This window comes from Bidens hawaiensis, unplaced genomic scaffold (genome assembly GCF_021521415.1).
Source record: "Bidens hawaiensis isolate Kalapana, Puna unplaced genomic scaffold, B.hawaiensis_p1.1 tig00014333_1, whole genome shotgun sequence".
Lineage (NCBI taxonomy): Eukaryota > Viridiplantae > Streptophyta > Magnoliopsida > Asterales > Asteraceae > Bidens > Bidens hawaiensis.
In genome coordinates this window covers 65,684-83,610 of record NW_027492231.1, presented here as the reverse complement: position 1 = coordinate 83,610, position 17,927 = coordinate 65,684, and the positions used below count along the sequence as shown (strand labels likewise).

The following is a 17,927-nucleotide window of genomic DNA, read 5'->3' as shown; positions in this document are numbered from 1 at the left end:
TGACCGAATTTTCCGGTTTTAGGTAAGTAGGGGCGGGTTTTGACCGGGTATATCCGGTTCCAGTTCCGGGTACAGGGGAGAAACCCAAAGCCCGGTCTGTACCCGTGGATAGGGTAGGGTAGGGTCCGGTTCCGGGTAGGAACCGCCGGATCAGGTCCGGAACCGATTTTTTTTTTCACCTCTAGTTGTAGACCTGTAAAGCATTTTCTTGGGCCCAAAATGGTCCAAATAGTATCTACTAAGCATTTTCTTGCCTGGCTACTTATTAGTCTTTACTCTTTACATTTCTGGTCAGGATAGGCTTGTTTATTTGGGTATGTATCATTGTATCCTAACTCAACCTGTAATGGACCAACATACATTATGACATACAGTTTCAAGCTCGAGCCGAGCTCAAGCTACACCTGCCTCGGGCTCTGCTTGTGAACAGCCGTATAACCAACTTAACCAAATGTCATAAATTTAACATAACATTTTTCCAGCAAACATAAAAAACATATTTTCCTACTAATGCTAGCAAACCATTAACCAGTCTAGTCTGTATCAGGGTTTAAACCTAGCAACCCCTATTGACCAAAGTACATAATTAGCCTAGGCAATCTTCTAATAATTAGACATCTAATAAACTAGTCTATAGTCTATACGCGCAAACCATTCATGAGTCTGTTGTCATTTAAATGCTTTCCAACAATATGCATCGCTTCCTTAAACTTTGAAATCTCTTTCAACTGTAGGTGTGCCTCCAAAAGCTTGGCACGTCGGCCTATCATATCCTTCTCGAAACCTCTTTCAGCCAAATCGATGCCTGTTTTTGTTTCCAACCACAAACCGTACTCCTTATTCGCCTCTCTCCTCTTGCGAGCGCCATCCAAGAGACCTTCAAGCCACGACACATCCATTTTGAGCGCCTTCGCAGCTGACACCACACCCTCCTGTTCTGACATATTCCTAATATCATTGGTTTGAATCCGCTCGTAAACTTTACAAACCGACTCAACCACGAATATTATCACCGAATTCACCTTAGATGCCCGTGCAAAGTCCCCATGTTTCTTCAGAATCTCTACAAGGGTCGGTGCAACACTTCGATTCACTTTGTATCCTTTCACATAAACCTACACAATAAAAGGATGCAAATTAGAGGTGACGGAAACCAGCGTGTTGGGTTTAATGAGAGATTGAAAGATACATACGAAATCAACCGCGCCTTCATCCAACTCGCATTCTTCCTGCTTGGGTTCTACGAGTTGTATATCATCATCATGAAGTACCTACAAAGATGAAGCAATACATTATGCATGTTAATCTACATACGAAGTATAATTAAAATAAAGGGGCGTTGATCTTATTTATTATTCTTCATTTTCTTTTGTGTTAGAAATTAGGGACTGCCCGTAAAGGCGTAAAATGATATTATGCGATTCGGGTTTTATTTATTGTTTAATTATGACTCCAAATTTACAAACTTTTAAGATATAATTGAAAATGTCAAGATTGTAGTGTGCATGACTTACACTCTCGTCTCCGTTCATGATAATCCGAGTATCATCACTACCAGCGGGATTGGTTGATTGAATTGCATCTTCATTCTCCTCGTTTTCTTGATATGCGGTAACATTTTGGTCGATAACAATTTGACCTTCATCGGTTCGACATTGACCTTGACCTTGAAGTAGAGCTTCTGCTTCAACTAAGCAAAGAGTTGTCACATATTTTACAGCTGGTGTGATCACCTTTTCAGGACTGCGTTTCAGCTGCAGTTCATGCGCATACAAAGCCTGTTGCGACGTTATGAAAGCATTAATAATTTGTTCATTTATGTTAAGAAGCAACTTATACAAACAAACAAACGTACCGCAAGAAAAGTCAACGGGCCAGTGAAAGGCTCTTTACCATCCCATTCAGCTTTTGATCTCTTTAGGCAAGTTATAATATAACTACACCAATCCATGTTGGGTATGTCAACTTCATTAGTAGTTGATGAAAGAAACTTTTGATTAACTAATAAACTCTTAGTTGTCTCACCCAATATAGAGTTGAAGACAACAAGAAAGTTAGCCTTAAAAAGTCTTCCACATTTCCTATTTGATTCAAGCTTATCAGTTACATTTTTAACAGTTATTCTATTAGAAATGAACTGGTCTTTCCATTCCTTTCTAATAATATCTCCTTTTCTCGCTACTTTACTTTCTGATACGGTGATTTCCCCCCATTGGCACTCCCAAAACATCATGCACCTTCGAACGTGTTATTTCAATTATGGCGCTGCCAACGTTTAACACGTTCGTGTTATGATCATAGTTGACCAACAGCCAATGTCCCAATCCTGTTGGTATTTTATCTATGCTAAATGATGTTACTGATTCAAAGCCCATATCCTTGATATCAGACTTTTGATCAGCACTTAACCCTCGTAACACATGACACAAATCGGTTGGTGAGGTTGTTGTTTGAATTTCCGTGTTTGTATATGATACAAACGATTGTGTTGCTGGTAAGTCGTCTCTTGGCCGTTTTAGGCTTCTGCGTGCGGAACTCATGATCTGCAAAACTACTAAAAGTTATAAAACAACAGGCAGGTATATTGCTGTTAAAAGTTCATATAAATTGTTATGAAATAGAGAGGCATTGCATACTTTCAAAAGTTTCAAACACTATTTATGAATTTAAGCTTAGGGATTTTAAAATAAATTCTATAAAAAACATAACATGTGTTATAAGTTTTAAACTCACACAATGATTTCAAGTCACAAGATGTTACACGACTAAATACAGTAGGGTCTCGAATAGTTATGTAAACGAGCCAAGCCCAAGCTCCGAGCTCTTTTTTTCTAAAGCTCGAGCTCGACTCGTGAGTCGTTTTTTTAAGCTCGAGCTTGGCTCGTTTATTATTTATTAATTAATTTATATAACTTCTTAATAATTATTTTTATATGTTGTATAAAACTTTAAACGAGCCTAAGGTCAGCTCAAGCTCGGCTGTGCAGTATGAAATTAACATTATAAATGTCCAAAAAAGTTAAAAATAAAAAACACACTAGGCTTTGTAGGCCATTTAAAAAATATATATATACAAGACTCGTTAAGGCTCGACGGGCCTAAAAAAATCTCTCCACACAAGGCTCGTACTCAAGCTCGATACTAAACGAGCTATATTCGAGCCTTATTTCGAACTATTTGTTGCAACCCTAACTCTCAAATTAGTGTAACCGATTAAAGGATGTTTAAGGAATAAACAACTCTAAGTTTCTCTCTCTAACATGTATATAAATATTAGACTATATTATACAGCAAGTGGTAATGGTAACAATATAATATATTATATGCAAAATGCCAACATTTTGTAAGCACTGATGCTTAGATCGTAAACAAAGAAGAAGATATTTAGAGTTAGGATCCATAATATATACCAGGTTTAAGAGGTGCTGCTGAGTCAGCGTTTGAAGATCAACAGCCGAGTTTGGTGTGTAAAAATGAAAGAAAATATGAAAAAGTGATGATCTTGATTCCTCAAGACTGATATGCTAGTAACAATGGTCAGGTTGTTTCACCAAAACCTCGAGTTAATGACCGTTTTACACTGTACGAAACGCAAATTACTTTTCATTTTCTATTTTACAAAATAATGCAATTTACATTTTATCCTCTTCAAATCAAATTAAACAACATGGTAACCACCCATCAACATTGTTTGTCAAACTTCTAACTATCTTAAGGTAAATAGCGAGTCTAACGACGTTATTTGTGTTAGCCGGTCTAGGTTCGAAGACTAGACATACCGTTTGCACGGTACGAAACGCGTATTACTTTTTATTTTCTATTTTACAAAATAAAAAACTTTAATGCAGTTTACATTTTATCCTATTCAAATCAAATTAAACATGGTAACCATCCATCAACATTGTTTATCGAACTTCTAACTATTTTCGGTAAATAGCGAGTCTAACGGCGTTCTTTGTCTTAGTTGGTCCAGGTCCAAAAGCTAGACATACCGTGACATCTCACTACGTTGAATTTTGAAGTCTCGCTAACCCCGTTTCAATAGTATGCAGTTAAAGACAAGATTTTTGGTCAATAGTTGTAATTATTATTGATTGGGTTGCTTGTTTATTTAGCCTTGATCTTAGGCTTAATTTATATATATGTTTTTGTTTATGTTGATTGAATGAAATATATTATCATTGAGATGCCAAAATAATCTTCTGCAATTGAAACTCTGTATATCTCTTCCTATGTCGGTCGTTGCTGGTTTCAATTTCGAAATCTGCTATCTCCATCGATGTTGTCTTCGGATTCCATTAACTGACGACGGTGTATGCAGTTAGTTCCTGCCTCTCCCTATCCCTACGAGCTCTGATTTCCAACCTTAAAGGTAAATTACTTCAATTTCCCCAGTTTTGAAAATTGGGAATTTGTTATTGCTGTTGATTTATTAAATTGACTACTTAATATGCATGATACAGAGCAGGCGGAATTGATTAGGTCACTTGACGATCAACAATCTCGGTGGATTTGGAGGGTAATTTACGAATCTTTATTGTTGGTTTTCTTGCGTTTCGTCTACACTTAATTAAACTAAAATTGGATAAAAAAACCAAATTTATGTTTAAACTGGTAATAAACATTTATGTTTAAACCAACTGCTTTGTTGGTGTAACCCTCAAAAAAGGTTATTAGTTAAGTAGTTAATTTGATTAACATATATTATTCTCTGATTTTTAACATATTATTACTTTGTGAGTTACCTATTCCCTTTCGTTTTAAAGAAAATAAAATATGTATTCAAGGTATATTAATATTTTTAAACAGAAAAAGAGTTACAATAATTTTCTCCTAAAACAGCCTTCAAATCTTAAATTTTGAGTAACACAATAAATAAAAGTATATTAATATGTTTATAGAAAGTTTGATGTCTGCATTATTTCCGCGCATATAGAGCGGGGGATGAATTGACCAACATTGTTGTCAGGTTCTGTTTTCAAACCCTAGGTGGCGGTGATTAAAATTTATGGAGATAAATACATTAGCTCACTGGTCTAGCTCCATGGCACCAAAAATGTATTATGCTCAAGTGATTCACCAGTGGGCAGTGGATAACTCACCCTGTATGACCTAATGTACTTGAAAAATCTTTTAGATTTTAGATTCTACTCTTTTTTCTGGTAAAAAAAGTCTTCTAGATTTAACATTTTAGTTACGACAATTCGTTTGGTTATTTACTGTTATTCAAATTTCACGTGGTTTATTTTCTGGTAGGGTTTTCTTATTAGTTTGTGTTTGGGAATTAGCCGAATATCCAAGAATATTAAGACTGAACTCATGCTTTTATATACTTTTGACCTGGCCACTTGGGTCAAACAAACTAACCAGATATACTTCAGGGGTAATTTAGTCATGTACATTTTTTTTGGTCAAAGGACGCGAGCCCCGTTGTATACTTTGACTTTGGTCGACAAACTATACATTTAAACATACAGATAGTTTAGTCATTTTACTCATTTTTGACCATTTGTTACATGCTTATGTTAACTGTTATATACTTATGCTTAGTGTTTATACTTTTGCTCTGCAGGTTGCGGTTATTTTGCTGTTGGTGATACATTAGTCTATATCATCTTGATGAAGCTGAGCATCTGACTTTGGCTGGAGATAAATTTAAAGGTAAAAACATGAAATATCTTATTACCTATGCTGGTACAAGTGGTGGCATTGAATCAAGGTCATAAACATGGGATGATATGAAGACATAAGGCTTTTGGATTTGTTTAGATTATCATTCTTAAATCTTTTTGAAATATTATTTACACATGGTAGTATTTTATTTTTGATAAATAGCATTCGGCTATTCTTTTTGTAGCTGCGTTAGTTCTGTAACTAATATACTATAGTAAATAACTACATATCTTTGTTGGCAACTATGATTGATATGATCGCCCTAATCTTACTATCACGTTTCCTCTCTTGCGCCGCAACGCACACGGGTCCATGGGTAAAATGTGAAGTAGTTGAAAACAAACGGGCCGGCGGTAAAATGTGAAGTAGTTGAAATCAAACGGCCGGCCAAGATGCTCGACTGGGTGAAACGAGAATAACGCCTCAACGCGGGGCCTTTTACTAAACACAAACCCGCATTAAACCTAGTTATCTATTAATTTTGGTACTTTAAATTCATGGCATTTGGTTCGGTATGGTTAGGTTAAGTTCGGTTATGACACATAGATACCGTAACCAAAGCCGACCCAAAATTTTTGGATAATCGGTTATTGCTTAACCGAAACATCTGTTAATAGTTAGGCAAGGTTAATCCGGTTATTCGTTCATCCCTAGCATACACTTAATTAACTGTTTGCTTGCACGGTTAAGACTTAAGACTTCTAATTTGTGGCCCAAACTGGCCCAATTTATAAAGTGTGTGGACTATGGACTGGGCTGGTATTGCCTTCTACTTATTAATCTTAACAAACGTGACCAAGATGGGTTTATCTTTATGCAACATTAATGCACACAAATAATGTTATTGAACTTTTGAATATGTGGATCAAATCATAGCTCTACAATTAAACTTGTCCGGATAAGAACAATACCGAGGTGATAAATTTCTTGAATGATCATCAAACAAAGAGTCATGACCTACTGAAGATATAAACGGATAAATGCACGATCTGATGAGACGTTACGTTTTATTTGTCAAGTTGCTCCTCCTTCGCCCAACACATTTCGTCCGTTTAACATCTTATACTAAAATATCATTTACTTGACATCTCAAGCACGATTAAGCTGTCAAAACACTTCTTTGTTCATGTTTTTGAATTACCTAAATCAATCAACAATTTAATAAACATAAAAACTAATTGCTAAACTAATGAGTAATGACCAGCAACAACAATAGAGAAAATAGTTTAATATGTAAATATAATTAGTATGGTCATAAGTCAATTTATTTATAGATACCTGTTCACGTGATTATTATTTTACAACCAATACATCAAATAAAGTTTAACAATTTCGAATAATATTCATTTGGTATGGAAAAGTTCTTTCTAGCTGTGATGTTTTTGTTGTTTTCGTATCTGACAATGAACTTTCATATTGAGCTTATTTTGTGTTATAGTTACGGTGTTCTTTCTTTTTCCTTTATTTGAACGGTTAAATGTTACATATTAATTTTGAAGGTAGAATTAATTAAATAGTAAAAAGAATAATAAAGTTTAAAACAACTTAAGTGATTAAGTCAATTTTTATGGGCTTAGACTAGAACGTGTGTACATCAACATGACATCATCCTCGAATTACACACATTTTTTTTCTTCTAAAAGCAGGGATCTTTATATTTTTCAACCTACTACATGATTTTTTTATATTCAATTTTCGAAACGTTGATAATAAACTTTCTATTCATATAAATTGAATTTGATGTAGTTGGATCATGAATATCTTTATTTTATCGTGCCTTATCCTCTTCTTATCGTGTGAAATGTGCAATGAAAACAAAAATGAGTTTGTTAAAAATGGAGGGAAGTGTGTAAGTTTAGATACATTCCAAAAAGAACTAAAACTTTTAATAACATATAGACTTCTATAAAACAAATGCGATTAACATTTCAAGATTAAAATAAAGTACACTATTGAGTGTATAACACAATTAAATTACGATTAAAATAATGTTCAACAAATTACTTGAGAACTAGAATAATATATCATCTAAACAATCTAAACAATGAACAAAAGAAACTAACATATAAATCATTGATATTTGGATTTAATTTAAAATCAAGCCAGTGTACAAACTCAACCGAACCGAAGCTACTCATTTACAATCGAATCGACTTCGAGTTAGCTATATTTCAAACAATATAACACTACCGATCAAGTTATATAATTACTTCGTTAAGCTACTTTTATATATTGTATCTAAGCAATTTGCCTTCTGGCTTATTGGCATAGGATAATTATTAATGTTTGGGATTTCCGATGTCTCAAGTTTGAAATCTGACTAAAGTTTTTTTCCCGTAGTGCCATGGGTGGATTAAGGTAGTTGTTATTGGTAGCGTGAGTTAACCCTCAACTTTGTCGGTAAAAGTGTGTATATTTAAGGTTTTTAGCATTTTAAAAAACCAATAGGCATATTATTATATATATTAAAAAGCAGATCTTATGTTACTCAAGAGTTTTACTATTCAATTTACTGTGTAATTTCTTAATATTTTATTAACCAAAGCACACTACAAATCTCTATTGGCTCTGCTTTTTGATAGCCATCAACTCAGCTATGTTTTACATATATTCAACTTTTTACATATATTGAATTTTAGTTTTTTATTACTTAACCTTTAGTTTATTATTAGTTGTTATTTATATATGTTTTAAAATTGCATCAGAGATTAGTACACTATCTGATGTTTTTATTCCCTTGATTTAACAAATTATATCTTTAAACCTTAAATGTGACCAAGTGTCGGCTTTACATGTTTTATTTGTCGGTTAAATGTTTTTCTTAAACATTGATTTTCTTATTTGTTATAGTTCATCTTTACAATAACTGAAAATTATCACATTGTCACATGTTTTTATACATATGTTTCGATGTTTGATACCACACCTTTAAATATGTTTTTTAGGCTTACTAATTCATGTTTACAAATTATATATAATAATTATATTTTTAAACCTTAAACGTGACCAAGTGTCGGCTTTACATGTTTTATTTGTCGGTTAAACGTTTTTCTTAAACATTGCTTTCGTATTTGTTATAGTTCATCTTTACAATAACTGAAAATTATCACATTGTCACATGTTTTTATACAGATGTTTCGATGTTTGATACCACACCTTTAAAATATGTTTTTTAGGCTTACTAATTCGTGTTTACAAATTTGTGCCGGTACTACCAATACTAACCGTATCGGTTCGCAGCTGTAACATGCCGGTATTTTTGGTTCTACATATTGTGAGGGATATTTACCATACCTTTTCGCAGCTGTAACATGCCGGTATTTTTGGTTCTACATATTGTGAGGGATATTTACCATACCTTTTTATTACAAGTTCTACTACATGGTATACAAGCAATCATGCATTCTTTATTATTTTTAGTTTATGGTTTTCAATTTTCGAACACCAATCGAGACTTTTATTGGTAGATATCGGAACTTATGTTATACGAGTTAATATGCATGTTTGAACATTTTCGCGTCTATTTATAATTCGGTTAAACAGTCCCGTCGCAACGCGCGGGGTTCTAATACTAGTTATGTTTAATAACATCACTTGTAGGTGTTGAAGTGACTATCAAGCATCATTATAAATCACTTGAACTTTGAAACCTATTTTCCATTTGTTTCCCGAACTACAACTTTTAAAATAATACATTAATTATTAACTGATTGCAAACTCAGTCCTCAACTATCATTTGTACCCACTTCTAACCTTAAAAAACCAGATTGATCAAGTAACTATTAATTGTTTGCAAAAATTCGGTTTAGTTCTAAAAAGAAATTTTGAGATAGCTAGAAAAATATATAATATATTTAAATGGCCACATCCCTTAAATTATTATGAAAGAAATAATCACATGAAAAAGAAACAAACGAGGTTGGTACCGAAGAAGAAGAAGAACAACAAGATATCATTTCAATATATTCTTCACCTTGTTTTATATTTTTCTTCTCCTCTTTCCTTTCCCGCAATATTTGCCCCAATCTGCTGCGTCAGACAATTTTCCATTGGATCAACACAACACAATACAATACATACAGGTTCTCTTTTATTATTATTATTTTCTTTTTCTTCACCTAATTAATTATTATTTCATCATAATAATCCAGATGCAACCAGCTCTCATCAACATACGTGCTTCTTCTTCTTCCTCTTTTTGTTATTATTATTCTCTTCTACTTGTATATGATTTGTATGTACGGACATCTCTATATCATCTCTAATTCTTCCGTTGATAGCTATCATTTCAATTCCTAGGGTTTCTAGGTTACTGTTTGACTTTTTTTAATTTCGATCCAGATTCATTCATCTTCAGTTATTAATTCAGTTCAGTTACATCATATTATGAATCGTGATAGATAATGTATTTATAGTTTTATTATACAAATTCATTCTTCTTACTACTACTATTATTATTCTGTATACTTGTATGATTTGTATGTAACGAGTAAGGGCATCTGTATATGATTTTAGTTTCTTTGTTCAATAGTTAATTAGCTCTATTTCTAATTCCCAGGTTACTCTTTGATCTTTTGAGTTGGATCGAGATTCATGTTTGTGTTTGCATCTGACTGCTTACCAATCATTGATTTTTCAGTTATCTGTTAAGTTATGGTTTCGATTCAGTTAGATCACTTTGAAATTACTCGTCACCTTTGGTCATATAGTGTGATTTGTGTTAGGGATAGGTATATATAATGTATTTATAGTATTATGACTGCTATTGTCCATGACTCCATGAAGACTTGACCTAGTTAACCAGATGCAACATGTTCAAGTTTGCTTGAATGACTATGTGCCTAATCAAGTATAAATCTACAACATGATATTACCTTAATGGACCATCACATACCTGCTCAAATGAAGATGGAGTGAGGAAATTAGGTGATTGTATAGGTTTGTGCAACAAAAAGTAAACGGTTTTATGAAATAAGACCTACACAATTTAATTGGCATATCATGATGTTTACTAGAAGTATGCTATAATGCTCTTTTGATGTATCGATTACTAATATCAAATTATTCTGATACAGGTTACATATATTGAGATCTGATTACAGGAGCTACTTTGAAGGGTTGGGGGGAGGTGTACAGACTAAGTTATAGTTTGTAATCTTCTCCATGAATTTTACAAGCTAAGCGGGATCATGTATGTATTTATCTCATGAAATCGTGTAACTTTCATTGCCCTGATGAAGTTATCCTTGTATCCCATGGGTGTGGGCTATTTATCAGTTTCGGCAGTCTGTACAGTGTTGAGCTTTATAGGCCTTCAATATTGGTCAGAGCTTTCGTATGTGAAGCTGAAGTCAGATGGATTGATGGGTGAAAGTCTTCTTCATCCTGGTGTTGCTAATCGGGTACTTGAACTGTTGTTGAGTTCTTATACCACATTTGCATTGGTGGTCAATTTTGTTCTCAACATTTTTGTGCTCATCATCTTGTCTCTTAAGGTATTCAGGCTTTTTATATCTTATATATGCATTAATAGCTGAATACAAGTAGACATGCTCATTTATTAAACATTTCTTCATGCAGACGATATTTTTTGTTGAGTTGAATGCGGCTGAATCTCGGAAATTGGTGGAGCGATTAGTTAATTATGTTATTTACAAGGTAGGAAGTAGCATCTTATGAAGTAAGCATATCTATATTATGCATTTGTGTAGCTTGCTAAGATCATATTGACTGTTTGACGAACAATGTTATCTTCACTGTAATGGTCATTCTTCATGAGCATTTTAGATTTACTTTTGATGTTGTCATCACAGGGAACATTTCTTCCATTGGTAATCCCACCAACACTAGTTCAAGCAGGATTGTGGTCAACGTGGCTGACTGTATTATGCTCTTTGAAGGTATTATTTATATAATTATTATTTTTTAAAGTGCTGTTTTAGAGTTTATTTGTGATTTTTTTTTACTTTTACAGATGTTTCAAGCATTAGCCAGAGATCGCCTTGAACGGTTGAACGCATCTCCTTCTGCAACTCCATGGACTTACTTCCGTGTATATTCTGTTTTATTACTGGTTGTCACTGTCGATGCAGTCTGGTATTTGCTCAAATAAATATCTATTTCTTGTCACATTAACTCTGTTTTGTAGCATTTTGATGCTTATTTGTCATTTTGTCTCCTACATTCTTTACTACTGTTTGCAGGATAAGAACGTGCCTACTCATCTACCAACAAATACCATCATCTCTGTTTTTGTTATTATTCTTTGAACCTCTTAGTATAGCTTTCGAAACCCTTCAGGTACACTGACTTACACAAATTCTTTTATTTATTTTTTATTTTTCTTTTAAATTATAATAACACGATTAATAAGTTTTTTGGTCTGCATTATATTTGGTTTAGGCGATTTTAGTTCATGGTTTTCAACTGCTCGATGTATGGCTTCATCACTCAGGAGGCAACACAACAAATTCCAAAATATCAAAGCTTTTGGACATGTCAGCAGCAGGTTCATTGTGGGAATGGAAGAGTGTTATTTTAAGGAATTTTGGTTTTGTTTTAGATATTATGACTTTGTTAATGGCTCTTGGTCATTATGTGTATATTTGGCGGCTTCATGGCATGACATTCCATCTTGTAGATGCAGTTCTTTTCTTAAATATACGTGTAAGCTTTTTAATACGTTCATGTATTATGTGTTTTTTAGAAAGTATTAATTTTGTGTCATAGGCAGGCTCTGTTAAGTGCGGTTGCAAAGCGCGTCAGAGGGTTTATTAAGTTGAGGATAGCTTTGAGAACGCTTCATGGGGCTCTACCTGACGCGACATCTGAAGAGATACAAGTTTATGATGATGAATGTGCAATTTGTCGGGTAATAATTTAAGTTTGGTTTATTTGTTTTATTTAAATTTTAAAGTGCTATCTGATGCATATTGTCGTTAAATATTTTTCACATACTGTCTAAATTCAGGAACCAATGGCCAAGGCAAAGAAGCTCTCGTGTAATCATCTGTTCCATCTTTCATGCCTGAGATCTTGGTAATAGTTACATATGTTTTTCTTTCTTATTAAAGTTGCTATCTCATTATGACAAGGGTTGTAAACAAGCCGATCTAGGTTGGGCTTGGCCCATTTACTTTAATGAGTTGAAATGCTGAGCATGAGCTTGGCTTGCAAATAACTTGAGCCAACTCATGGCTTGTCAAGCCAACTTGTTTATTTTCTTTTGAAAGAAATAGTATATATTTGTGCACATATTGATACATAAAAGGGGAAACAAATAATGTTTTTAACATACACATAATGCATGATAGTAAACTACAAAGTGTTTGTCCCACATACACATATTTTAAAACGATCGGGGCCATTTCAGAACTTCCAAAAAATTAAAGAACTTTAATACTTTACTAGTCGTTTTGTTTATTTATTTGATATATTTAATTTTGTTTGCGGTAGGTAATTTATTATATGCAAACTTAAATTTATATTTAAATTTTGGTTATAATTTATATGTATCAAAATTTGTCCCACATACATACTAAAAGACATACATAATTTATAATTTATATTTTTTTAATATTAAAACATTATATTAAAAAAATAATGTTTTTAACATACACATAATGCATAATAATAAACTACAAAGTGTTTGTCCCACATACACATATTTTAAAACGATCGGGGCCATTTCAGAACTTCCAAAAAATAAAGCCTTTAATACTTTACCAGTCGTTTTGTTTATTTATTTGATATATTTAATATTATTTGCGGGTAGGTAATTTATTATATGCAAACTTAAATTGACAACTATGTAAATTGGTTATTAAACATATATGTAATTTGGTTACCACACATATGTAAACTTGTGATTACATATACATGATCGCAAAGTTACATATAATAAATGACAAAACTACCCTCAAATAATATTAAATATATAAAATGAAAAAATTGGCTGTTGGGAGTTCTTGAAATTCTTAAATATTTACGGTTTTTAAAAGATCCAAACCCTATATTAAAATTTTGGTTATAATTTATATGTATCAAAATTTGGGCTTTACTTTAAACGAGTCTAATAAGCGAACCAACAAGTGGAGCTTACTTTGGCTTGGGCTCGGCTCGGCTTGTTCGCAAAAGAGCCAATTTCGAGCGAGCATTTTTCTAGCAAGCCACAAGTCGTGAGCCTTTTAGACAGCCAACATTATGTAATGATTAAATATGCTGAGGTGGCATGCTGATACCAGGTTAGACCAGGGTCTAAGTGACAATTATTCCTGCCCCACTTGTCGAAAACCGCTCTTTGTAAACACACGTGAAGCAAATTCTGTACCTCGTTCTGGAGACGTTTCAAGTGACGAACAACTTGCCCGCCAGCTAAGCTCTACACTTGAACCCCAAAATGTCCCTGCAGGTGTAGTTCCAAATCAAATTCAAACCCCTTTAGGACCCGAATCTGGTTGGTTGGGGTTGGATGGGTCAGACCCATCTACAGGTACACGACCCGTGGGTCTAGGAAGAGTCCAGATGATGATGAGGCATCTTGCAGCTGTTGGTGAAACATATGCCCAAACTGCCCTTGAAGATCCTTCATGGAATCTGTGGTCTATAAACCCGTCTCAGGCTAGCACATCTAACTCAAACAATCCTTCTACCAGTAGTCTAAGGCATCGGGGACATACTGGTGGTCCCCAGGTTACAACTACCCCGCGCGTTTCGGATGATGACCTGTCACATTTACTTGCAATGGCGGAAACTGTTCGTGAAGTGCTTCCTCATGTCCCAGATGAATTAATATTGCGGGTATAGTTTCTTATCGTTCTGAAGTCAATGTTTTGGGTCTTAAATTTTATATTTTAATTTTATTTTATATTTTGGTGATAGCTGAATTGGTTTGAATTTTGAAATGTGCAGGATTTGCAGCGAACAAATTCAGTTTCGGCCAGTGTGAATAATCTTCTTCAAATTTGAGTCATTGAAAAAAGGTTTGTTCTTTGGTGACAGTGTAATATTTCCTGTAATGTATATAGAAAGGGTCTACACAAAATAAGAATAATCAACTATATAGCCCTTTGTTGTTGTTTTGTGGTTTAGACTTTAAATAAATTAATGTTTATTTTATTATTTATTAACGTGGAAGGGACATTATGGTTTACAACTCAGATTGTCTTGCCTCTTGTGAACCATGAAGGTGGGGATGCATGTAGATACTAAAGTTTGAATAATAATAATAATAATAATAATAATAATAATACAGTAATAATAATAATAGTTTTAAGTTGAAGGTCTACCACCATAACTGTTGTAGTACATTTAATACTTGGTCTTTTAGATCTGGTTGGGGGCTTAGGACTGTAGTTGGTCCCGCTAATACTTGATGAAATTAGGGCGTGTGTCGGTTAAAACTGGATTGAAGCCAAGCCTGAAATTTTTTGAAAAATCTAAACTGAAGATTGGACCAGAAGTGCGCGGGTCAGTCTCGGTCTTTTCAGGTTGGGTTAGTCTAGGGTTGGACAAGACCCAATATGAACTTTTGATGCCAATATGTTACATCTTTTGGTTTTTATTGGGACCAAATTCGACCCTGACCATACCAAACCCAGATTCATTAATAACCTGAACATGCTTAACCGAACCGGTCTGGCCGGTATCTGGATTACTTTGTTCAATCGAATCATGTTCACCATCAACTTAAATTGACTAATAGAGAGTAGAGACTTGGCTGCTGGATGAAGGGCTTACCCAGCAGAGTTCACATTTTGATACTATTGCAAATAAAGATGATTATTTTGTGTATATTTAAAATACTAAAAAGTTTAGAACATAAATAACATTAACTCTATAAATTGGTTGTGGCTTAATGGTAGAGCACTCACTTTACTAGTGAGTGGTAGGGGGTTCAAACCTTACTATCACCAATTTATATGGGAGACCCTGGCTTGCCAGGATTCGAGTCCTGATCTCACCCGGTTTTACCGGCTCCTCGCTGTCGTGCCGTTTGGCGGGCGTGGGGGTCGGGTTTTATCCGGTGAATCCCTCAATTAGTGGACCGCTAGGGGCTCCGTCTGTCCGGACTAGTGGCCGGCTCGGGCTACCTTTAGCCAATGGGGGCCGCGTACGGAGTATCTGGCGTTACTTAGTTGACGTTCAAAAAAAATAACATTAACTCTGGCTTAAATTCAGTCAAATTGCAGTTTATGACACGAATTCTTTGATTGAAAAAGTAACAAGGGTACTTAATTTTGCTGGTTATCTAAAAACATTATACGCTAATTTATTATTTTATTGTTCAACGTGGTTGCTAAAAATAAACTCAAATATCTTGTAGATCTAATTAACTATTATCAAACTTAATTTAAATGGAGTTGTTAGAAAGTGCGTAACAAAGTGAAGGGAGGGAGGGAGGGAGGGAGATATATGTATATGCTTCCGGGTACATTAATATCATAAAGTTTCAGGTTTGTTAATTTTTTTGTGGTTGTTTGCCACAACACGCGTGGATTTGATACCAGTTAAACACAAAGCTAGTATGTAGATATCTTCACGAAAGGTCTCCTACGCCCCGCTCAATACTTTCAGAATCAGTTTAAGTGTTCCATGTATTATTAGGTATATATTATTTCCATGTGTATCTACGTTATAACTCTCTCCTACCGAACTATTATTTAATAACATAAACATAAGCGCCTATTAAAACAAATATAAAACAAAGAGGAAGTTTAGCGTTTTACTTTACTTTCTATATTTTTTGTTTAAACATGTATGTTTTATCTTAGTTGTTACAAATAAGTCGATAATGTAGTCTTTTACATAGTTGTCAGTTTCAATATATCTATGCATCACGTAGCTTACACGTTATGCAGTTCTCACACCAACCTTCTTTGATCAGTTATGTATTAAACATCTACTATTATAATAAACAAAAATAATGATTCAACCACATATCCCCTAATTAGTCTATTATTTTGCCAAGTGGCACCCCCATCCATTAACCTTTATTTCCTAATTATTTTTATTAAAATAAATAACTACTTACCAAAGTTATTTACACTTAGACCCACTCATTACTTACCAAAATATGTAACCTTTCATTCCATATTCAGTAGCATAATTGTTATTTGCCTATTGTGTAAATATATCCTACAATCAAAAGTCAAATCCCCCCGTCAAAATCGTTGTATAACCACCGATTTCTTAACAATCGCTAATAAAAGCTCATGTTTGTTCTTCAAGTACTCGATGTCATCATCGATTAAGAACAACTTTGCTTTCACAATCAATTATTTTAAGTATCATGCTATGAGTTTATGATGTGAAAACATGGGTAACTCAATTAATAGGGAGGATATTGGGCTCAAATTATAACATATCTTTATGGCTTTCATTAATCGTTTTAGGTCACTAAAGATTTGTTTTCGTGTTGCTCTGATCTAAACAAATGTGTTATTCGATTATCAATTATGTATAAACCTAAGTCAAATTTTTGATATTTTGGTGTAACCAAATTTTTTTTGCCTTGTGCATATTTCATTTCTCAAAATTATCTATGTTTTTGCATATTTCGTTTGTGAATATCATTGCTCATATGTTATCTATAAGTTTTTATTTTTATTTGCTTGCTATGTAGTTTGAGTTCTTTGATTTTTTGAATTATTAAGGATAAAAATGTGAGTTCTCTAATGATATGGATATGTGTTTATCAAACTTTTTGGTGTATGCATTGATTTTGAATAATCACAAGGATATATATATATGCATTGATCTTTTAGTTTTTTTTATTAAACCCCGAGTAGTATGATAGTTTTAACTTATTTAATATTAATAAATAAAAAGTTCTTTATGCTATATGACACCTAATTGTATCATATTTGTGTCACTTGATAAGTTTTTTGTTCAATCATTTAAAACCATTTTCTTTATTTAAAAAAAAAAATCGGATATCTGTCTTTTTTTTTTCAGTTATGCTTTTTAGAAATGTGGACAAAATATTTGGTCTATTCAATGAAACAAGATTACATGTAAAAAAGGCTTTTTTTAATTGTGTTATCGAAACTAAAGTCATTTATGAAGATGGTAAACTTTCAAACAACACTACATGTAAAAAAAGTTTTTAATCGTGTTATGGTCATATGTATGTTGCGGTATTCAAAGTTAAAACCAAAGAAAAATTGGAAGTACTATTTTTTTTTATAAAAATGGTAAACTTTCAAATAAGAAAAAGAAATTTTATAGTATATATAAAGAATCTTTAAGAGATT

General features: G+C 33.4%; 2 protein-coding genes across 3 annotated transcripts; one reads left to right on the top strand and one right to left on the bottom strand.

The window, feature by feature from the left end:
• Nucleotides 1–534: 534 nt before the first annotated feature.
• On the bottom strand, nt 535–3,503 carry LOC143546283 (uncharacterized). 2 transcript variants are annotated; one of them, XM_077037980.1, is made up of 5 exons: nt 3,411–3,503; nt 1,856–2,543; nt 1,515–1,778; nt 1,194–1,271; nt 535–1,115 (listed from the first exon to the last, which is right to left on the bottom strand). In XM_077037980.1, exons 2-5 carry the CDS (start codon nt 2,231–2,233, stop codon nt 639–641), a joined length of 1,197 nt encoding a protein of 398 aa, XP_076894095.1. In that variant the 5' UTR covers nt 2,234–2,543; nt 3,411–3,503; the 3' UTR covers nt 535–638. The 2 variants fall into 2 exon arrangements, with proteins under 2 accessions (XP_076894095.1, XP_076894096.1); XM_077037981.1 differs by lacking the exon at nt 3,411–3,503 and having other exon boundaries at nt 1,856–2,670.
• Nucleotides 3,504–9,597: 6,094 nt separating this feature from the next.
• On the top strand, nt 9,598–14,793 carry LOC143546303 (E3 ubiquitin protein ligase RIN2-like). The gene is made up of 11 exons (XM_077037998.1): nt 9,598–9,755; nt 10,749–11,168; nt 11,254–11,331; nt 11,487–11,573; nt 11,648–11,769; nt 11,877–11,973; nt 12,076–12,339; nt 12,407–12,544; nt 12,644–12,711; nt 13,917–14,472; nt 14,584–14,793. Exons 2-11 carry the CDS (start codon nt 10,908–10,910, stop codon nt 14,638–14,640), a joined length of 1,728 nt encoding a protein of 575 aa, XP_076894113.1. The 5' UTR covers nt 9,598–9,755; nt 10,749–10,907; the 3' UTR covers nt 14,641–14,793.
• Nucleotides 14,794–17,927: the final 3,134 nt, after the last annotated feature.